At 43.0% G+C, this 21,868-nt stretch overlaps 1 protein-coding gene across 1 annotated transcript in view; it reads right to left on the bottom strand.

Annotated features, from left to right (window-relative positions):
- LOC129840288 (neural cell adhesion molecule 2-like) overlaps window positions 1-17,846 on the bottom strand; it is a gene marked incomplete in the record, with an annotated part of 385,919 nt that extends 368,073 nt beyond the window's left edge. Inside the window, 1 exon segment of the mRNA XM_055908054.1 lies at window positions 17,363-17,846. Coding sequence (XP_055764029.1) covers window positions 17,363-17,405 — 43 coding nt within the window.
- Between the last annotated feature and the right edge of the window lie 4,022 nt (window positions 17,847-21,868).

Below are 21,868 nucleotides of genomic sequence, written 5' to 3' on the forward strand. Positions count from 1 at the left end.
CTAACACTAATATCAACTCTCTCCCTTGTACTGTCTCACTTCATCTCATGTTCCACCTTATGGATGAGATTTGGATAGCCATCACATTTGATCTACACAGAAACGGTGTCAAATTTCACAGAATGATGGCCGAAGCGGTGTATTCAGTATAACCAATCATTTCAGCAGCACTCATAATCACAGCCTGCTTAGCGTAGGTGGGCCCATCTGTGCATCTCAGCACTCAGGGGATGTATATATATCAGACATCTCAAAATAAGAGTGCTGATCTCAGATCCATGTAATCGTTTTCATTGGGATCTACAAGACAAAACCGATCATAAATAAGCCCTCTTACTCTCAGATGCTTGATACATTGGGCCCCAGGTGCTACAGTACAGTAGGAGAGTCTGAACTGTTTCCAATCTATTACAGGTAAACTGGTCCCTTCAGCAGCAGTTAGACGAAGCATCCTCTGACGCCATAGTGATGCCTCACCCGGCTTAACACGACACACTTCATCACGGCATACACTTTTGGTCTCATCACCTCTCATCTTACAGGACACTTGCACCCCCAAACGAATGGACCTCTCAAGAGGTGCAATGCACACTGTCAGTGACAAGAGGGAGTATCGCTTGTCTTTCTCAAAGTGTTTCCTTGTAAAGTGTTGCGGAAATCAGTAGGGCGGTAGAACTAGGGCGAAGTTAGGTAAGCCCGCCTATAAAAGAGAAAGAGGGGGAAATTCTAGACTCTGGAGGAAGATTCTAGAAAGCACATCAGTGGCGCGCTGTTAGGTAAGAGTTTATAAATAAGCATAATAAGCACCCTCTATCCACCAACATATTGCAGACTGTCATGCACACAGAAGCAGCAGCCAATGGGGATCCTAATAAATACAAAATATATTAAATAAGTGTTATGTCTGCTGAAAGATATTGTGATGAAAGTAAAAATATGCTACTGTAAATGCATGATGCCAAAGAATAAAAAAAGGTTGAAATAACCATTTTCCTCAAATGTTCGATTTTTGTATTTTTCGACATAATGACAATCATTAAGCATTCAATTCCAACGTGTGGAACTGTAGTCCTACCAATAGAATTCTCCATTGAACCATGACTATTATTTCTGCTAAAGACCAGGCAGGCAGAGATCATGTGTGTTCATAAGCCGACAAAAGAAACCATTCATATCGTATAAGTGGTGCCAGGTGCCGAGCTCAGAAATGGCTATAGAAAAGCATAGGTATTCAAGCTGCTGTCCATGTTCACTCAAATAGCACAAAGAAGTAGGTTGTGATTGCCACTTTGCATGAGGGAGAGGTGTGGGACTGTAGCACTTGAAGCAGATGTTGTACTTTCTGTACAGTTTTAGGAGTAGTCGTTCTGTTAACACTTCCTTCCCACAAGTGTGTGTGTGTGTGAGAGAGAGAGAGAAACAGACAAAGAAAGAAAGAGCAAGAGATGACAAGAAAGAGTACATCTAATATGCATGCAGTCTGGTGAGCGTTAATGACAGCGTGGAGAATAGCACACATTATCAGCCCTACTAGTCTTCATAGAAACCCCAGGAGGTGCAGTAGGAGAGTGAAAATGTGGAGAGAAAAGGAGAAAGAGTGTGAGAAATAGAGATTGAGTCCCATCTCCCCAAAAAAGCAGGGAAATGAGGTCTGAATTCCAGGGTCAGGTGGTGCCTCTGTGTAGCTGTATCTTTGTCCTCATATGATTAAGTCAGACCGGGCATCATATCCCTCAGGGGAGAGGGACAAAGGAGAATGGGTGGGTGAGTGGCCGTGAGTGCGCACGCACACACACACACACAATCCCAGTATCACCCAGGTAATTCCATTCCAGGACTGCAAGTGAAGTCCAAGGCCTACTGAGAGTGTAACCATTTCTACTTGGGCTTTATGTTGCGTGACTGTTTCAAATGAAACTGCACTATCTGAGAAACTCTATTAAAATGTGGCTCTGACCACCACCACCTCTTAGCCTGTGTCCAAACTTGCACCCTATTCCCTATATAGCACACCACTTTTGAGAAGAGCCCTATGGGTCCTTGTCAAATGTAGTACACTATAAAAGGGAATAGGGTGCCATTTGGGAACCAGCCTCAAGGGCGCTCTAGCTGGCTACATCCTCCCCTTGGAAGTCTGGCTGTATGTTGATATTGTTCTTACCGACTCCAGAGTGGCGCTGCAGAGCATTTCTTTTGTCCATTTGTTGCTCTGATTTCAGCCCGGAGTCCAGAAATTATGTCTCATTCCCCATGTTGCTTACCACTGCCATGTGGATAGGGAGCAGGACGTTTAAAATGCATATTTCCTAAAAGCCACAGAAATGGACTACGGTCTAAATGCTAGTGCTGATCTAGGATCAGGTTCCCTCTCATTATGATTTAAAGGGCAAAACTGATTATTGATCAGCACTCCTACCCCTACTGAGACCCAGATGGTTACATGGACAGTGCTCTATCCACATCACTTTGTTGGTGAACTGCCCCTCACAAGTACCAATTGGATTGATCCGGTTATTCTGTCCAAATCAAGTTAGAACTGGCAGTCTTGGATATTCGACGGATCCTCCATTTTGGCTTTGTGTGTGTTTGCTGTGGTTGCTCAGTTGCTAAGCTGGCCCAGGTCCCTGTGGGGTTCTTTGTACCAGTGCGTCAGTACAACAGTCATCAACAAGGGGTTTATGTACATGAGAGGGATGTGGGCATGCACAGTATCCAAGACCCTTCGAGAGGCTTGCGTCGCCCTCTCCCTTCCTCCATCATTTGAAAGTCAACTCATTTCAAACCTACTTTAGTGGCTTACGCGTACACTTCATTGGCAAGAGCATAAATATAAAAGTATCAGAAAAATGAATATCAACTGGATACAGAAATTATTCAGTTGACAGGACTCCAATCTGTTCTTTCTACCTTCTAGTTCCTAACTCCAGAGAATAGTCCTCAGATGAACGTGTACACAGTGTCTGAGCATTGGAGGACTTACCAACATATTCAAAAAAAATATTATTTTGATTAATTTATTCATACTATTTCATTCTTTCACAAGGTATAGTCCCGACACAAATTTAGGGTTGCTACCTAAGCCGGCTGGTCGTTCGTTCTATTGGTTCGGTTGCCAGAGACGTAATTCGTTCTAAATGTCCCATTGTCACACTGGCTGGCAACGTTCTTATCTCTTGCTTGCTAGCTAACCATCAACGGCTAACTTAGTCACGTCAATAACAGCAAAGTAGCTGTATTTGCGCTTGTTTAAGCTGTTTTCTAGTTACATTTATTTGGATATGTCCATAGTAACGAGCTAATGATGCACAAATGTGCTCTCATCAGGATACTGTTGTTCAGAGGAGCTAGTCAACAACACAACTAACACGATCACTTCAAACTGAATCTGGAAACACAGCAAACTATCTGCACTTGCGGATCCATGATGTTGACTAGCTGAGAAAAGCTGCCTGCCTGTCTGATCCCGACACTAAATGTTAGTCTAAACGAAATATGAGATAATATCTAGATGCTTTTATAGTGGAGATCAAGTTTATAAATTGCCTGGCTGGGCTGACGAGAGTGGATTGCGCAGTCAGATGGAACAGAGTAAATAGGCATTTTAATGTCATAGATTTAGCCGGTGGTAATCAGCATTAGACCCTTCCGTTGTATAAACAGGGAATAACACATTCTCATGAATTCAAATTTTTTTCTTGCAAGAATAGCTTGCAGAACTAGCACCTGAGGGAGAGGGGGAAGTCAGGTATATCTACAAAGCTAATCTATCAGGTGTCCCAGTGGCATGCTATGGCCCAGGTGCATTCTACCAGGAAAAGAGAGAGAGGGGGAGAGTTAGATCGACACCTGGGGAGAAGCTGCTATTCCATCTGGAGCACCAATATGTGCATAAACAGGACTAGCACACACACACAGCTAAGTAAATACTGGATGAGAATTAATGAATTGTATTCTCACGGAAGAGGTGCATGCACCATCATCCATGGTTACGCATCCACGCGTTGTTGGCGGAAAGAGAAACTCGATCCCAGTGGTGCCCCCGTAACGGGAGCAGGGGAAAATATGTATTCTGGAGACTAACGGAGGAGGGGAAGAAATAAGAGATGCATGTCAAAGATAAGGTGTAATAAAATAAATAAATAAAATAAAATAAAAATTGTTAAAATAACGCCCACTGTCTGCCCGACACTCCTGGCGAGGCCGCCCCGTTGGATTGTAGAAAGACTAATGAGAGAGGTCGAGTAGACACTAAACAGCGAGAGAACGTTGCCCCCGGCTTCACCTGGAAGATCCCAGAGGCATTGTGGGAAAATAGAGAAAATGTAAAAAGTCAAACTAAATCCTTATCTACAGTATTAATATGTGTAATGAGTCTCAGCAATAACAAACATCATTAACTTCCTCTGTGAAGACAAACAGACTCTGTTAGAAACCGTTCACGTAGGGAGAATCGAGATATCTCCTCTCTGCGGACTTCAAGAACTGAGACGGGAGTAGCAGGACAATGGAGAGTACGAGAGCACTGAGTTACTCAGTGGAATACCCAGTCGTGTTACACAGCCTTACCCACACGTACAGGGGGATTTTGTTTTAAAGTCCCTGCACAGTGGCAGAAGGTACTGGACTTCTGAGAAGTTTCTCTAAAGCAGGGCATGGCTTGTATCAAGTGTCCTCCCTCCCTCCATCTTCTCTCCCCTCAAAGCACTTCCCATAAACAAGACGCTTGGCACTGGGCATGAAATTTGAGAATCTGCAAATATGACCAGACTCCATCTCTAGTCTTTCTTCAGCTCCATTTCAGCAGGAAGTGAGGGGACCACAGGCCAAACATAAGAAATCAAACAGACACGAGGATTGGTCCATAACACGGGGACACCCGGCCCTATTATATAGCACCAGGTCTGGGTATGGTTCATTAGGCACCAAGCAGAAGAAAACAGGGATGGACTACCTGGAATTGTCCAATGAGAAACACTAGCTTTCAATTTCTGTTGCAAAACTGTTTTAAATGCTCGTCTGTTGAGTGCCCTAATGAACACAACCCAGGTGTTAGGCCTATACAATGAGAAACACTTACTTTCCACTGCAAAACGTTTTAAATCATCATATTTTGCATGCCATAATGAACACAAACCAGCTGTAGACAGCCTATGTCTCTGTTGGGACATGCCAAAGTGAGGCGGTGGTGGGCTAAGTTTACGCCCCATTAGTAATGCGGAGCTGTGATTGGCAGACTGGGGCCGTGTTCCCGGGCAGGTCAATGGCAGGCGGCCCGCGGCACTCGCTGGAGAGCCCATCAATCACAGTTTGGGTTAATTAACCAGCAGGAGACCAGCCAGGAGCTCCTTGTTCTATTCCCCCACTCTGAGGGAGGGAGGTAAAAAGAGGAGGGAAGAGAGATTAGGTTGGGATAGACAAGAGATAGGGAGACGGAAGAGACAGAAAATGGAAAGAGAGGGAGAGAGACCGACAGAGAAAGAGTGCATACATTAACCCCATACTCATAGCCAAATATCCCTTCAAGAGAGTTACTTATCCGGAAGACAGAGAAAGCACTTTCACATCAACCTGAAACCAAGAGAAACAATATTTCTACCCAGTGATTATCAACTAATACAAAGAACATGAATCCTAACAGAAAAACCGATTCCCTTAATGATTGGGAGAGAAGCCACATTGTGCCATGTTGGCAGGCCAACATGTGGCTTCCTGCCACAAGCTAAGGGACAGTGACCGGAACAATATGTAGAAATAAATGTATGCCGTTATTTCTGTTTTGTTATTGCTCTCGTTACTGTGAAGTTAATTAGGATAATTGTTATTTGTAGTACAGCAGGATTATATTTTATCCCTCTTGCTATTGATTTAAAATGTTCCTGTGTAAATTACTGAGTTATCATGCCAATAAAGCTAATTTAATTGAAACAATCGAGAAGGGGAGAGCGCAAGAGACAACAGGAGAAAGCGATACATGTTTTGAATGTATGTGTATCTACAATTGTGAATGTGTGCAATACCTGCATACGTGTGTGTGTGTGCGAGTGTGTTTACCCTGCTATCTGCATGCGAATTTTATAGATCATGCACGTGCAACACGACACTTCCTTTCTCTCCTTCTCTCGCCTCTTCATTATGATGGGTGTGTGTAGTGAGGCTGTCTGGGTGACTGAGTAAGGAGGAAATCAATGCAGAATCTTGCACCAGCTCTTTAGTGTCTGCTAGCCCAACACTGCCAGCATTAGTCTCATTCTCCATCTCCTTGATTGACCGTCCAATAACAAAGCGCTTTATTTGCTTACGCCACACTTTTCCTGGATAAGGCCTGGCATCAGCTCTAAAAGGCGGGATGGTATGGTTTCTCTTTGCCAGTCGATATACACTTCCCAACGATCTTACAGTACTGTAGCCTATAATCTCTCTGCCATTGTCTCAATCTATCTGCCCTGGCAGGTTGTCAGTGTCTGAGGTTGTCAGTCTCTTTGGCTTTCCATCTGTCAATTGGTTTTACCACTCCGCTGTCGATACGGTTCCGTTTGGTTTGGGACCAATCTATTTTACAACCTGCAGGACTTCAGTGTGACGCTTTTTTCTCGTCAAGTTAAACTTGTTTTTGAAATGAATCGACAACGCTTGTTTTATGCTTGTCTGTCTCCGGTGTCTGTCCACACTCCCCGTCTTTCCACCTCCCTGGGAAAGTTAGATTTTTTTGCAGAGCTTTAGGCATGTCCAATGTCAGTGTCCCAAAAAACTTTAAAAAAAAATAAATATTGTCTACCATAAATTTTAGCTTGTATATTTTTATTATCCAAATGGAAAGAGGGCACATGCCCCGTCAGTTTCAATGGGCATGACCCCTCTGCTCTGACAATGGTCCAGTGTGGATCCTCCAGTTATAAAGTTATTAATACTATCTAACTGGGTCATCCCTACACAGTCCCATTGTGAAGCTGCACTGCCATCCTTACCGCCCTCAATGCTTCATTTAATCATGCCCGCCAGGGCCATGCCCCGGCCTACAACACAGTGGACCCCAAGAGTGGGACAAGAGAGATGTAGGCCTAAAGGCATTAGATTGATGGCCAGTGTGTGTGTGTGTGTGCCCAAGTCTGAGTTAGTCCATCCCATCTTCCTCTGTGCCCCCGTCAGGGGGACCAGTCCCTGCCTCCCACCCAGTCTATAATAAGGAGCCCGGGGCATAACCTCTGCAGTGCCCATTAGACTGCCTGACTATAAGACAAAGCCAGACCCAAGAACCCCTGTTGAGGACAGACAAAACCACGGGAACATGTTAGAACGTAACATGCAGCTGCCTCTTCCAATCACGTCAGTCTGTCCTAATACAATTCTGTCCCGGCAGGATTCAATTACTTTTGATTAATTTTGGCACAGCCAGACTCCATTCTGCCGAATGCAATTTGACTAGATGCAATGGGATTCACTTCAATTGAATGAATGTTAACTTAATACCTCTTCTATCCCTCACTCTTAGCCTCCCTCGTGCTTTTTTTACCCCTGCTTTCCCGTTCATATTTCACACACACGTTTTGCTTGTTACTGAACTCACATGCAGTATATAACATACAGTTGAAGTCGGAAGTTTACATACACCTTAGCCAAATACATTTAAACTCAGTTTCACAATTCCTGATATTTAATCGTAGTACAAATCCCTGTCTTAGGTCAGTTAGGATCACCACTTTATTTTAATTATGTGAAATGTCAGAATGATTTATACAGCTTTTATTTCTTTCATCACATTCCCAGTGGGTCAGAAGTTCACATGCACTCAATTAGTATTTGGTAGCATTGCCTTTAAATTGTTTAACTTGGGTCAAATGTTTCAGGTAGCCTTCCACAAGCTTCCCACAATAAGTTGGGTGAATTTTGGCCCATTCCTCCTGAAAGAGCTGGTGTAACTGAGTCAGCTATGTAGGCCTCCTTGCTCGCACACGCTTTTTCAGTTCTGCCCAGAAATTTTCTAGAGGATTGAGGTCAGGGGTTAAGTTGTTTTAACCTTTATTTAACTAGGCAAGTCAGTTAACTTCTTATGGCTGATATCCCGTAAACGGGATTGACTTGACAACAGCCAGTGAAAGTGCAGGGCGCCAAATTCAAACAACAGAAATCTCATAAATAAAATTCCTCAAACAAGTATTTCACACCATTTTAAAGATACACTTGTTGTAAATCCAGCCAGAGTGTCCGATTTCAAAAAGGCTTTACGACGAAAGCACACCAAACGAGTATGTTAGGTCAGTACCTAGTCACAGAAAAACACAGCCATTTTTCCAGCCAAAGAGAGGAGTCACAAAAAGCAGAAATAGAGATAAAATGAATCACTAACCTTTGATGATCTTCATCAGATGACTTCATGTTACACAATACATGTAGGTTTGGTTCGATAAAGTAAATATTTATATCCGAAAATCTTACTTTACATTGGCGCGTTACGTTCAGTTATGTTTTGCCTCCAAAACATCCGGTGATTTTGCAGAGAGGCACATCAATTTACAGAAATACTCATAATAAACATTGATAAAAAATACAAGTATTATACATGGAACTTTAGATAAACTTCTCCTTAATGCAACTGCTGTTAGATTTAAAAAACTTTACGGAAAAAGCACACCATGCTATAATCTGAGTACAGCGCTCAGAGCCCAAACAAGCCATATAGATATCCGCCATGTTGTGGAGTCAACAGAAGCCAGAAATAGTATTATAAATATTCACTTACCTTTGATGATCTTCATCAGAACGCACTCCCAGGAATCCCAGTTCCACATAAAATTTTGTTTTGTTCGATAACGTCCATAATTTATGTCCAAATACCTCCTTTTTGTTTCCGCGTTTAGTACAGTAATCCAAATGCGCAGGCACTAGGTCCAGACAAAGTCAAAAAATTCCATTACAGTTTGTAGAAAAATGTCAAACGATGTATAGAGTCAATCTTTAAGATGTTTTTAACATTAATCTTCAATAATGTTTCAACCGGAGAATTCCTTTGTCTTCAGGAATTTAATGGAACGCAGGTCGCTCTCACGGGAGCGTGCGTAGTCAGCTCATGCCAGACACCTGACTCAAAGAGCCCTCCTTCCCTCATTCTTCACAGTAGAAACATCAAACAAGGTTCTAAAGACTGTTGACATCTAGTGGAAGCCTTAGGAAGTGCAATATGACCAATATGCCACTGTATATTGGGTAGGCAAACCTACAAAACCTCAGATTTCCCACTTCCTGGTTGGATTTTTTCTCAGGTTTTTGCCTGCCATATGAGTTCTGTTATACACAGGCATCATTCAAACAGTTTTAGAAACATCAGTGTGTTTTCTATCCAAATCTACTAATAATATGCATATCTTAGCTTATGGGACTGAGTAGCAGGCAGTTTACTCTGGGCACCTTATTTATCCAAGCTACTCAATACTGCCCCCAGCCATAAGTTAAGAACAAAATCATATTTTCAATGACAGCCTAGAAACAGTGGGTTAACTGCTTTGTTCAGGGGCAGAACAACAGATTTTTTACCTTGTCAGCTCTGGGATTCGATCTTGCAACTTTTCGGTTACTAGTCCAGTGCTCTAACCACTAGGCTACCCTGCCACCCAGCTTTGTGATATCCACTCCAATACCTTGACTGTTATCCTTAAGCCATTATGCCACAACTTTGGAAGTATGCTTAGGGTCATTGTCCATTTGGAAGACCCATTTGCGACCAAGCTTTAACTTCCTGACTGATGTCTTGAGATGTTGCGTGAGTATATCCAAATGTTGCGTCAATATATCCAAATGGTTGAAAAACAAGTTTAAAAGACTCCAACCTAAGTGTATGTAAACTTCCGACTTCAACTGTATGTATAAGCAGGGGGGGGGGGAAGCTGGGAAGAAAGAGTTTTACCTGTAACTCATAAAATCAAACAATCTGCAACATCCCAATGCAATGCAATGTTCAAACACACAGCGAATATACACTACATGACCAAATGTATGTGGACACCTACACGTCAAACATCTCATTCCAAAATCAGGGGTATTAATAGGGATTTGGTCACCCTCATTGCTGCTATGACAGCCTTCACTCCTCTGGGAAGGCTTTCCACTAGACGTTCGAACATTGCTGCGGGGAGTTGTTTCCATTCAGCCACAAGCACATTAGTGAGGTTGGGCCCTCACTGACATTGGGCAATTAGGCCTGGCTCGCAATCGGCGTTCCAATTCATCCCAAAGGTGTTCAATGGGGTTGAAGTCAGGGCTCTGTGCAGGCCAGTCAAGTTCTTCCACACCAATCTCAACAAACAATTTCTGTATGGACCTCGCTTTGTGCACTGGGCCATTGTCATGCTGAAACAGGGAAGGGCCTTCCCCAAACTGTTACCACAAAGTTGGCAGCACAGAGTCCTCTGGAATGTTATTGTATTCTGAATGGACTTTTTCAAAAGGTGACATCCTATGACAGTGCCAGGTTGAAAGTCACTGAGCTCTTCAGCCATTCTACTGCCAATGTTTTTCTATGGGGATTACATAGCTGTATGCTCGATTTGATACACCTGTCAGCAAGGCTAGTGTCTGAAAAATCCAAATCCCCTAATTTGAAGGGGTGTCCACATACTTTTGTATATATAGTGTATATGTTAGAGCTGTGTGTCAATGTATTGAACCCCGGTAGAATGACTCAGTCGTTGCATAGCATGTGGCTCAAAGAAACAGATTTACTAATCATTAACATAAGTACAAAGTTCGAAGCTGTCCATTATCAATGTCGAATCCAACAAATTGATTCTCAAACATTTCTGGCAGCTTTATGTTCTCCCGTTATGCTACATTGCCACTTACTCCCTACAGGTGCAAACTGCACTATAGTACCAATACTTTATAGATCTTCCACATGTATACCCACACATACTGTATCTCAAGTCGATGAACTGTGTGCAGTCTTTCTTTTTCTCTCTTATCTATGCAAATTCCGCCCCCCCGATTCTAAAACATTACGGGATTGACTGCTAAAGGGCACATGAAAAATCAAAAAGAAGCTAAGAAAGGGTGAAATAAATAGCATATCCATAACATTGAGATTGGCCTTTGTACGATTTCGGAGACCCTGCTGACTCCAGTCGTTCTTTAAATTGATTTTTCATATACGATTCCCCTCCGGGGGCCATTCCATTTTCATATGCGCGTCTGTATGTGTTCCCCCCCTTCCCACTCTATTAATCAAATAATGCAATCAATTCCTGTGTGCGCCGAGCGAAGACACGGGCCATTCCTTATGTGAACAGCTTTTGCATGTCTTTAATGGGACTTTCTGAGTGGTGTTACATAATGTAAAAGGATTGTGTGTGCTCAACTATTCCCGGAGAATGTTAGCCTAATACGTTCACGCAGAAATTAATATGGTGTGATTTTTGCTAGGAAAGCATTGGAAAAGGTGTTGGCTCAGCTTGAGGCTCTGACGACGAGACAGCGTGTGTGTGTGTGTGTGTGTGTGTGTGTGTGTGTGTGTGTGTGTGTGTGTGTGTGTGTGTGTGTATACACAGAGTTTACAAAACATTAGGAACACCTTCCTAACATTGAGTTGCACCCCTTTTGCCCTCAGAACAGCCTTAATTCGTCGGGCATGGACTCTATAAGGTGTCAAACACGTTCCACAGGGATGCTGGCCCATGTTGACTCCAATGCTTCCCACAGGTGTGTCAAGTTGGCTGGATGTCCTTTGGGTGGTGGACCATTCCTAATACACACGAGAAACTGTTGAGCACTAAAAACCAAGCAACGTTGCAGCTCTTGACACAAACCGGTTCACCTATATGTGCATGTAATATAACACACACACACACAACCGAGAGGAGAGCACACACAGATGCAGGAGCATGTATATACACTGAGTGTACAAAACATTAGGAACACCATGACAGCCTGACCAGGTGAATCCAGGTGAAAGCTATGATGCATTGTTGATGTCACTTGCTAAATCCACTTCAATCAGTGTAGATGAAGACATACCTACGTTTGTGCACGTATGTCTCCACAGTGCAAAGAGTGCACAGGGGCATAAATCTTTTAAATCCTCTGCCGCTGACATGTCTCCTAGTGAATCAAAGAAATATCTTAATTATGCCACTTAACATCTCACTGGATGGTCTCTGGGCGAGCACGGAGGAGCATAGAATTCATTTCACTGAGCACCGGAAAAACTCAAAATACATAAACCTTCAAGGATGCATAACAGATGACCTGCCGAGAGGAAGCCTCACTGGGATTTCTAATGCTAATGTTGCTCTAACAGAGAGAACACTCTGCCCAGGCAAAAAAAATAAAACGTCTGTCAAATGGCATAGCGAACAAATAGCTAACTTAATTCCTGAAAGGTTGTAAAAGCCGAAAGCGCATCGTAAGGTGGGTTGGATAGAGCTAGAGGGAACAGGGGGATCTCTGTTGAGACATTGTGACAATGTGAGGTTTTGTCAATGTCAGAGGTAGCAGGGAACGGGAGTTTTATTTGTCAACTGTAAAATATTTTTAAAGCACACAAAAGGCAACTATAATATACCATTTAGTTCAGAGTCAGAAGAAAGCCAACTGATATAATAAAGTCTGTACAGCAGGGCTCATCAACTAGATTCAGCCATGAGCTGATATTTTCTTGAGGGGATGGTCGGGGTACGGAACATAATTACAAATCATTTGTGGACTGCAAAGTGACCGCAATAAACCCAAACAGATCATATTTAATTAAAACATCATTTCGAACCTTGCTTACAATTGTATGCGACCACGTGTCAATTATACATCAGAATACTTGGGAACAGATTTCCAAAATTATAAATAATTTGAAGCCGTTTTCCTGGCGTTTTTACAATGTTATGTCCAACTAAGATTTATTTTTTTTCTTCTCATGTCTTCTGATGTTGTGGTTATTGTAAATCGGCTCTAAAGAATACAAGTGGCCTCAGACATCAACATTTAATTTTTTTGGGGTCCAGGGTTCCTTGACGGATTATGCATCTTTAGCTTCTACTCATGCAATTTAGTCAGAGGGCCACCACAGATTATCTTTGGGGCCACCCTGGATTTAGCCTCAAATCCAATATGGCGTTCATAATCCAACATGGCTAGCATAATACCAATCATGCCCATAAAGAATAATTTTTATTCCGAATCAAATAAGGCCAACAATTTACACTCAGACACCATTGCCTGGATATAAATTGCCCTGGTTTATTCTGTCTTTATTAAAAGGGTTTCATACGACTCTTGACATAACCTTGACTATGAGAGGCACTGCCATGCCTCGTGTTTGAATAGCTGAAGCCAACTAGCTTTACAATGTGTGTTCATGTTTTTTTTACAATACAAGCACATACAGTAGTAGCGTAACCAAGTTACAGGAAAGCAACCTGTAATACAAGTAAGCCACTCCAGTAGTGTATATGTACTGTACAACTCTAAAATGTCCCCTCTTTTCACTACTGAAACTAAGTGTGCAAGGTTGACCCTTGGTCTAAATATATATACCTTCAATGTTGTCATAATTATGTAAAATTCTGGCAAATTAGTTCGCAGTTAACATGAATTTCTTTTAAATAATTATGCAGGTTAAAAAAATATATACTTCTGTGTATAGATTTTAAGAAAGGCATTGATGTTTATGGTTAGGTACATTTTTTGCGAATGCGCTTTTGTTAAATCGTCACCCGTTTGGCGAAGTTGAAGTGAGTCGATGATAAATTAACAGGCACCGCATTGATTATATGCAACACAGGACAAGCTAGTTAACCTAGTAATATCATCAACCATGTGTAGTTAACTAGTGATTGTGAAGATTGATTGTTTTTTTTAAAGATAAGTCTAATGCTAGCTAGCAACTTAACTTGGCTCCTTGCAGCCACAAGGTCCTTATGACACTGCACTCACGTAACAGGTGGTCAGCCTGCCACGCAGTTTCCTCGTGGATCGCAATGTAATCGGCCATAATCAGCATCCAAAAAGGCTGATTACCGATTGTTATTTATACTTGAAAATCGGCCCTGGCGATTAATCGGTCGACCTCTAAAACAAAGTAGCCAATAGTGGTTGTAATTATGGGGCCTGAACAGGTAGCACAGCTAACTGCTCTTTCTGGGCAAACTGCAGCAACAAGGGCAGTATCCTTCCTGTATGACTGGCAGGGTATTCAGGGCTGGGTGGTGGTCGGTTTCCATTTTTACAACAGTTGGGTACAGGCACTCAGCAGCTGCAGCTGCAGATGCAGCATGCCAACAAGACCCATTGACTAACTGGAATGTAATCTCAGCCTGAATAATGCTGGGGACTCTCCAGTAGTGGAATGGTTGGTTGTCTGGTTGTGAAGGAGAGTCTGTGAAGGGGCTGTCTGTCACAAACAGACCTGCCCTTAGATCTTTCCAACTCCTAATTGACGAGTGGTTGTAGTTATGTTGAATGTGGCAAAAAGTCTTGCAGGTCACGTCCTACATATTCCTTTAGAAGTCGGGTAGGATGCATATTTGGTCGATATTTACTGTGGATAGTTGGCTGTGATTACGGTCTGGACCCAACAGGAGATGAGGAGAGTGACAGAAGCTGTGAGGGTGACCTCAGGTTAATTAGAGTGTAGGTCATAGACTACGACTATGAAGCATTGGTTATGAGGGACATAGCCCAGCTCCACACACATACATTTGAAGAGATCCATAGGCATTGATGGAAAGTAAAGGGGTTGCAGAGGAGGTGGAAATGATAAAGTCAATCCCCAACCACCATGCACAATTGCCAGTCAACATATACAATCAGGTACAGCATTTTTGTTTAAGTTTGACCATCCTAAGGGACCTCTAGTTTGCCATAGATGGCATTATGCCATTATAGGGATGACTGAACAGTTTCAGACCAATGGTCATTCTTCACATGCAAGTCCAGTTCATGTGTCACATGGGCTGGCTAGCCACGGGTGGTAGCAAAATAGGTGCATGCGAGGGCAATGCACAGCAGCACTTTCCAGATGGCATTTCGGCTGTTGAACGGCATACTGACATGTGGCAGTCCAGTTCCATGATGTCTGTCTTTATTAACTGCCAGAGGGGGGACTGATGATGGAGTGGGCCTATTGAGGACAGTTCTGGGAGATTCAGGATGGCATTGACATTGGAACGGTATGTTGGTTCAATGTGGTGAAAACCTGCCTTATGAGCTTGCCATCCTATGTGATTGCATCCTCCCCATACACAATAGTTACACACATTGAAATGCTAGTTGGCTTCAGCTATTCAAACACGAGGCATGGCAGTGCCACTCATAGTCCTAGTTAAACCAAAAGCCGGATGAAACCATTTTAATTAAGACAGAATAACACAATACAAAATAAACTAGGGCAATTTATATCCAGGCAACGGTGTCGGAGTGTAATTATGTTGGCCATATTGAGTTCAGGAAATAAACAATTTAAACAAAAACAGTCTTTATGCGCATGAGTGTTGTACACTACTCAGAAAAAAAGCCTCATATACACAACATTCATATTCACACATGATTTGACCTTCATCAAATGGCATTATGGTAGCTATTTGGATTTTGGACACCATATTGGATTTGAGGCTAAATCCAGGGTGGCCCCAAAGATTATCTGTGGTGGCCCCCTGACTAAATTGCACGAGTAGAAGCTAAAGATACATAATCTGTCAAGGAACCTTGGATCCCCCAAAAAATGTAATTGATATCTGAGCCCACTTGTTTTCTTTAGAGCTGATTACAATAGCCACAACATCAAAACACATGGAACTGTAGGCCTATGTATTTTTGCCAGGCAACGGTGCTGAAAGGGAGCACATTTGACTTGGAAAGTTGTCTATTAAATCAGCTACCAAAAAGTAAACCTCACCATTATCATAAATATTAATAGTTAATATTTCTGCCTATTGTATCTATGTTTCCAGGTCTATATTTCCAATATGCATTAAGATATCCTAATGTTTTTTGTTTGTGTATGTAGGGCGTACACCTGACTACTCATATCCCACATTTTGTGCAATATCAGAGCTTGAAATATTGGGTTACATGAGTTTGTGGCCAATCCTCCCTCCAGCCAGGCATTATTCTGCACATTTTGAGTTTAGGGGGAGTGTCACAATATCTATAAATAACCACTTTTGCAGTAAAAAAAAATTCACAACCATACATTTCATAAATGGGAGACAGAGATTTGGAAAATACATAGCCAGTGGTAGAGGCATCTCAAAAAACGAAGGCCCTTCTTCTCGGATTGGCCACTAGCCTCATTTTACAATCATATAAAGCCTATCCGCTGACTGAATATTAATTTGCAGCTCTCTACCCCCACCTGCCGCTCCACGTCAGAAAACGAATGTGGCCAAACGTAATGCTTGACTGCCCGCAATTGGATGCTAACTTCAGAGGTACCTTTTGGACACTAAAAAGCCAAGCATGATAATGTAACCGGGTTTAATATGTCCCTTGATTCGCCAGTGACATGCAATCGCTCTCATGGGTGAGCGATCCTTCTCGCCATTCATATATGTCCACGCGTCCAATTCTGGGATTACATGTTTCACCCAAAACTAACCCATGTACAGTTTTAGTCAATACCTACTCAGTTCTTGTTAAATCGATACTCTTGTCACTGTGAAAAATGCTAATTCTGCGCCGAATCCCCTTCACCCATTCGAAAGCTTAGGATATAAATGAATGCATTTTAAATGATAAACACTTGAGGGCAATGACGCCTTTGAATTGTTCCACAAAGGCGTCGTTATTTATCAATCAAATAAACCGTTTGAATTTAAATAACGGTCCCTGAGGTTGTTGTCTTATGACGCGCTGTATGTTAACAAAAATACAGCCAAATAATCAGCGCATTGCCAACTGCATGCCACGGACACCTTCTGTTATCCCTAGACAAATCACCCATATCATAACCCTGCTTTTTGCGATTTGTTGTTCTCCTTGAACAAAAAAAAAACGAAACAAAGCACATCCTATTGATGTCGTTCCACAGCCACATGCGTCTATCCACAAATCTTTCTCTCCTATTGATGATTTTTTTCTCTACCAATCGATGGATATCACATTCAATGTCGGAATTAAAAACACCAGAACAGTTCAGTGAAGTCAAAGGGGTCTTGGTAATCCCCTTCTCAAAAAGCAAGCATTCCAATCTTTGGAAGACGTGCTAAAACTACAAAACACCAGCGGTCAAACAATCCGCCCCTCTCTCTCTCTCGCTCGCTCTCTGCGGTCCTTCTCCCACATCTCCCTAATATAACTGTTCCCGCAGATAGGGATGTGGACAAGTGTAGGCGAATACAGCAACTTATCCGCGAAGTCCACAACGCCAAGAAACATTTCTGCCTACCTTGACTGCCGCAGACAAGAAACCATAGGAGTTGGAGAATCATTTTGAGCAGGTTTGGCTGACGGACTGCTTCCAGCCTTCGCTGTTAGTGGAGGTCTTTAGTGGCGCTTATTATAGGAGGAACCGTGACACTCCGTTCGCCCTCCGTCTCGAGGTCCGCTGGCGTTCTCTCGCTCCCTCTCTGACGCGCGCGCTCACTCACTCGCTCCCCAGCTCGCGCTTACTTTTTACTCCTTCGTTGCCTGACTCAACTGAGCAGTCCGCATTTATACAGCATCACTCACTATACCCTTCGAGGAAAAAAAAGGAAGTCACTTTCATTTAAAGGTCCAGATCACTCCAATAATTGTTTCACTGTGGTTTATAAAAAAATATATAGTTTAAATTATTGTTCAATAATTAGTGAGGGAGCTATGTTTTAAAAGTCAATCTAACGGATGATGGACTGTGCAACTTGCAGTGTCACATCTTATTGAATAAATCCGTGTGACATGAACCGTTTCATTTTTTGACGGGTTGTGGAGAGCACTGTCCCGACTGCAGGTCTCTTCTCCCTGTTCTCTCTCTCTCTCTCTCTCTCTCTCTCTCTCTCTCTCTCTCTCTCTCTCTCTCTCTCTCTCTCTCTCTCTCTCTCTCTCTCTCTCTCTCTCTCTCTCTCTCTCTCTCTCTCTCTCTCTCTCTCTCTCTCTCTCTCTCTCTCTCAGGCACGCGCGCGCACACACGAGAACAGCGAATGACTGGCTGTATGTTTGTACAAATGATATGCACATTCAGCTTGAAAAAAAGCTTTTTCTTTTTTATTTTCATTTTCTTTCTTGGCACACACCTAGTAACTCACTTGCAGTATGCTATCCAAACTAAATCTGCATGATACATTGAACATCTCATTCCAAAATAATGAGCATTAATATAGAGTTGGTCCCTCCTTTGCTGCTATAACAGCCTCCTCTCTTTTTAGAAGGCTTTCCTAGATGTTGGAACATGTTGGAACATTGCTGCAGAGACATTCAGCCACAAGAGCATTAGTGAGGTCGGGCACTGTTGTTGGGTGATTAGGCCTGGCTCGCAATCGGCGTCCAATTCATACCAAAGGTGTTGAATGGGGTTGAGGTCAGGGCTCTGTGCAGGCCAAGTCAAGTTCTTCCACACCAATCTTGACAAACCATTTCTGTATGGACCTCATTTTGTGCATGGGGCATTGTCATGCTGAAACAGGAAAGGGCCTTCCCCAAACTGTTGCCACAAACTTGGAAGCACAGAATCATCTACAATGTTATTGTATGCTGTAGCATTAAGGTTTCCCTTCTCTCGAACTAAGGGACCTAGGCCAAACCATGAAAAACAGCCCCAGACCATTGTTCCTCTTCCACCAAACTTCACAGTTGACACTAAATTTGACGAATTAACTGTGCATGCGGATATGATTGACATTGGAGTCTGAAATTCATAGGATAGTGACCCCACATGTATCATGCCCCCTCCTCACCACAAACACTCTCTCTCCCACACACACAGGTAGTCTTGATCAATTCATTTATGCATTCTACACCAGTCTATTGTAGTTCTTTCATCTGGCAGTGCATGCTAACAACCCAAGACACATCCAACGGTAGTATGAACACAAATGTAGCCGAGGAAAGGTGTGACAGTGACATCGTGTAAGTGAGCAGATTCCTCACTATATTTAGGCGTTATCAAGATGCTATTTGAGATGTGTGACAATAACAATATCAAGCACTTGACACACTTCACCATTCTCCTCAGAACAAGTTGTTGTGGTTTCTGCCTCAAAAATGAGAGGTATGCAACTTAACCGCTGCCACTGCCACTGTCATGGTGTCTAAGGCTTGGGACCAAATCACTCTTTAAACGGTTGGTAATTGTGTTGCATCCCTTTGCCCACTGAGCTCTTAAAGTTCAAAGCCATTCGGCCCAGAAGAATGTAAAACATATCTCTGCCCTCTAACAATATAAGGTAGTAAAGAGACACAAAACCCCGGCATTCAGCCTCTTGTCTCAAAGGAATAGCCGTGACGTCCATTGACTCCATTGACATTTATGCACCAGGGTCGCACTGTGAAAACGTTCTGTTGTCTTTGTACTGTGGGAAAGAGGCCATTTTTATGTTCACCTTGTCTCTCTAAACATCTGGGTTGGAACATGCTTTCAAGGAAATGTAGCAGAAGTTGAGCAAGAATAGAAACATTGTCATGCTAGCTTTCTGTTGTGCCTGAGCCGTTTTCTTTTAGACATAGCGACTTTATCATGCTGTAATAGAATATGGAGAACTGGGGCCTGTCTGGTGGTGAGGGTGGTGAGGCGGGGGGGTTATATAGAAACGGGCTCCTCGAACACCTTGTGCCACTATTAGGGACATGGGTGTGACTGAAGAGCATCCATTTCAGCACCATAGACAACTCCACTCACTACAGTATGGCTGGCCTATGACACAGCAGCACCGCTCATTCAACAACACACCCTTGCAGCATCACTAGTCAAAACACCTAAGCCATTCTGGTTTATATCTAATCGATCCAGTAGCTTAAGAGAACAACCCGATGGTCCCAACACACTGCCAGAGCAAAGTCATTCAGATGGCACACACTGGCACAAGCATGTGGTGTCAGCCAAAGGTTACACATGCAACAAGTAGATCTGATCGCTACTCGTCATGCAAGCAGATGGCTTAGTGATGATTGGATCAAATATGTCCATAAATTAAGCTGTGCAATGACATTATCGCCCTTGTTTCAGTCCAGCGATGACGACAGAGGGGATGTCAGCAAGCATGTGCCCTAAAAAACACCCAGAATGTGGACAAGAAAACCTTCCAGCACAGAGTTCACTGGAGATGCACAGTTGAGGCCCTTTGCTCCACTAGGAGCTGAAGGGAACAAGCCAAATCAAGTCTAAAATTCAGTATCTCTGACACATCCTCAAAGATATAATCCACCAGGGCTTCAGGCTTTAGCAAAATAAATCTCTCCTTCATTTACCTGACTTCTAGTTCTTTTAGCCCACACAACTGCTGGGATGCCCCTCCTGTTCGTTCCAATTAGAGCCGCTCAATGAGTGTGTCCTAAATGGCACTATTATCTCTATGGTCTCTGGTCAAAAGTAGTGCACTATAAAGGGTGCCATTTGGGAAGCAGGGATGTGTTTTGGTGACCAAACACACACGCTGGGTTGTTTCCCCTCATGGGGATCTGCCTTGGAAGAAGTCAAAGCAGTACATTGATGCTTGCTAGAGCGGCTGGAAGGCGATAGTATGGTAACCAGATCTCCACAGCCACAATCATCACAAGGGATCTGTTTACTGGCTCATCAACAGTGTCCCCCCAGAAACTCGGCTGTTGCCCCGGCAACCCATTTTGTGATAGTCTGTAATCAATAGCATTGTGTGTACGTCAGAGAGAGTGTGTGTGTGTGTGTGTGTGTGTGTGTGTGTGTGTGTGTGTGTGTGTGTGTGTGTGTGTGTGTGTGTGTGTGTGTGTGTGTGTGTGTGTGTGTGTGTGTGTGTGTGTGTGTGTGTGTGTGTGTGTGTGTGTGTGTGTGTGCGCATGTGTGCTACTCCCTTCCTTTCTACACTTTCTTGTTCACTAGCTCCATCTCTTTATTCCCCTGGCCAGCGGTTATTGACTGGAATTTGTCGGATACAGTGTGTGTGTGTGTGTGTGTGTGCGTGTTTGCGTGTGTGTGTGTGTGTGTGTGTGTGTGTGTGTGCGTGTGAGTGTGCGTGTGCGTGTGCGTGTGTGTGTGTGTGTGTGTGTGTGTGTGTGTAAATAGAGGCTTGTGTAGGGTAAAACTGTGTGTGTTACACGTGTGTGTGTGTGTGTGTGCATGTTTGTGTGTGTTCATTTGCATGCATGTGTGTGTGGTGCCAGAAAATGTACAAAACACCCTGTCGCGAATCGTGACTAACAAGAGAACATTTGGTGATGATGACATACTGTATAGTGGCACCGGTCAACTGCACAAGCGATGCATGAAGACTGCTGTTACAATGTAACACAGATTCATAACACAGTCACATACTCACACAGAATATAGCTAGATACATTTAATTTCACTTCACGTTTGATTTCTGTTGACTGTAATGTCATAAAGTAAAGGTTGTGAATGACTCATTCTTGCCAAATTCATCTACCCTCTTCTTCTAATTCAAACACACCACCTCCTAGGAATGAAATGAAAATCCCTCGGAAAGGAAGATCCTCTCCGTAGCCTGTATACACAAGATAAACGTTGCTTAATTGCTCCCAATATTCCGTTCAGCATGTTCAGCATGACAGCGGGTAAATGATAAGTAATCCATACTGATCTAGCTAAACAGTTATGAGTCATCATGCATCAGGAGGAAGCTGAGATTGAACAGAATTGTCTTTCCTTCTTGTGTTCTGTGGCAAAATAACAGTGGACTCTGTGAGTAACTGTCAGAAGGTCAAAAACAGAGTTCAACAGTGTATGCCCTCCTGACTTATTCTGTTTCTTTATTCTGTGAAAAAT

This window comes from Salvelinus fontinalis, chromosome 41, assembly GCF_029448725.1.
Source record: "Salvelinus fontinalis isolate EN_2023a chromosome 41, ASM2944872v1, whole genome shotgun sequence".
Taxonomy (NCBI): Eukaryota; Metazoa; Chordata; class Actinopteri; order Salmoniformes; family Salmonidae; genus Salvelinus; species Salvelinus fontinalis.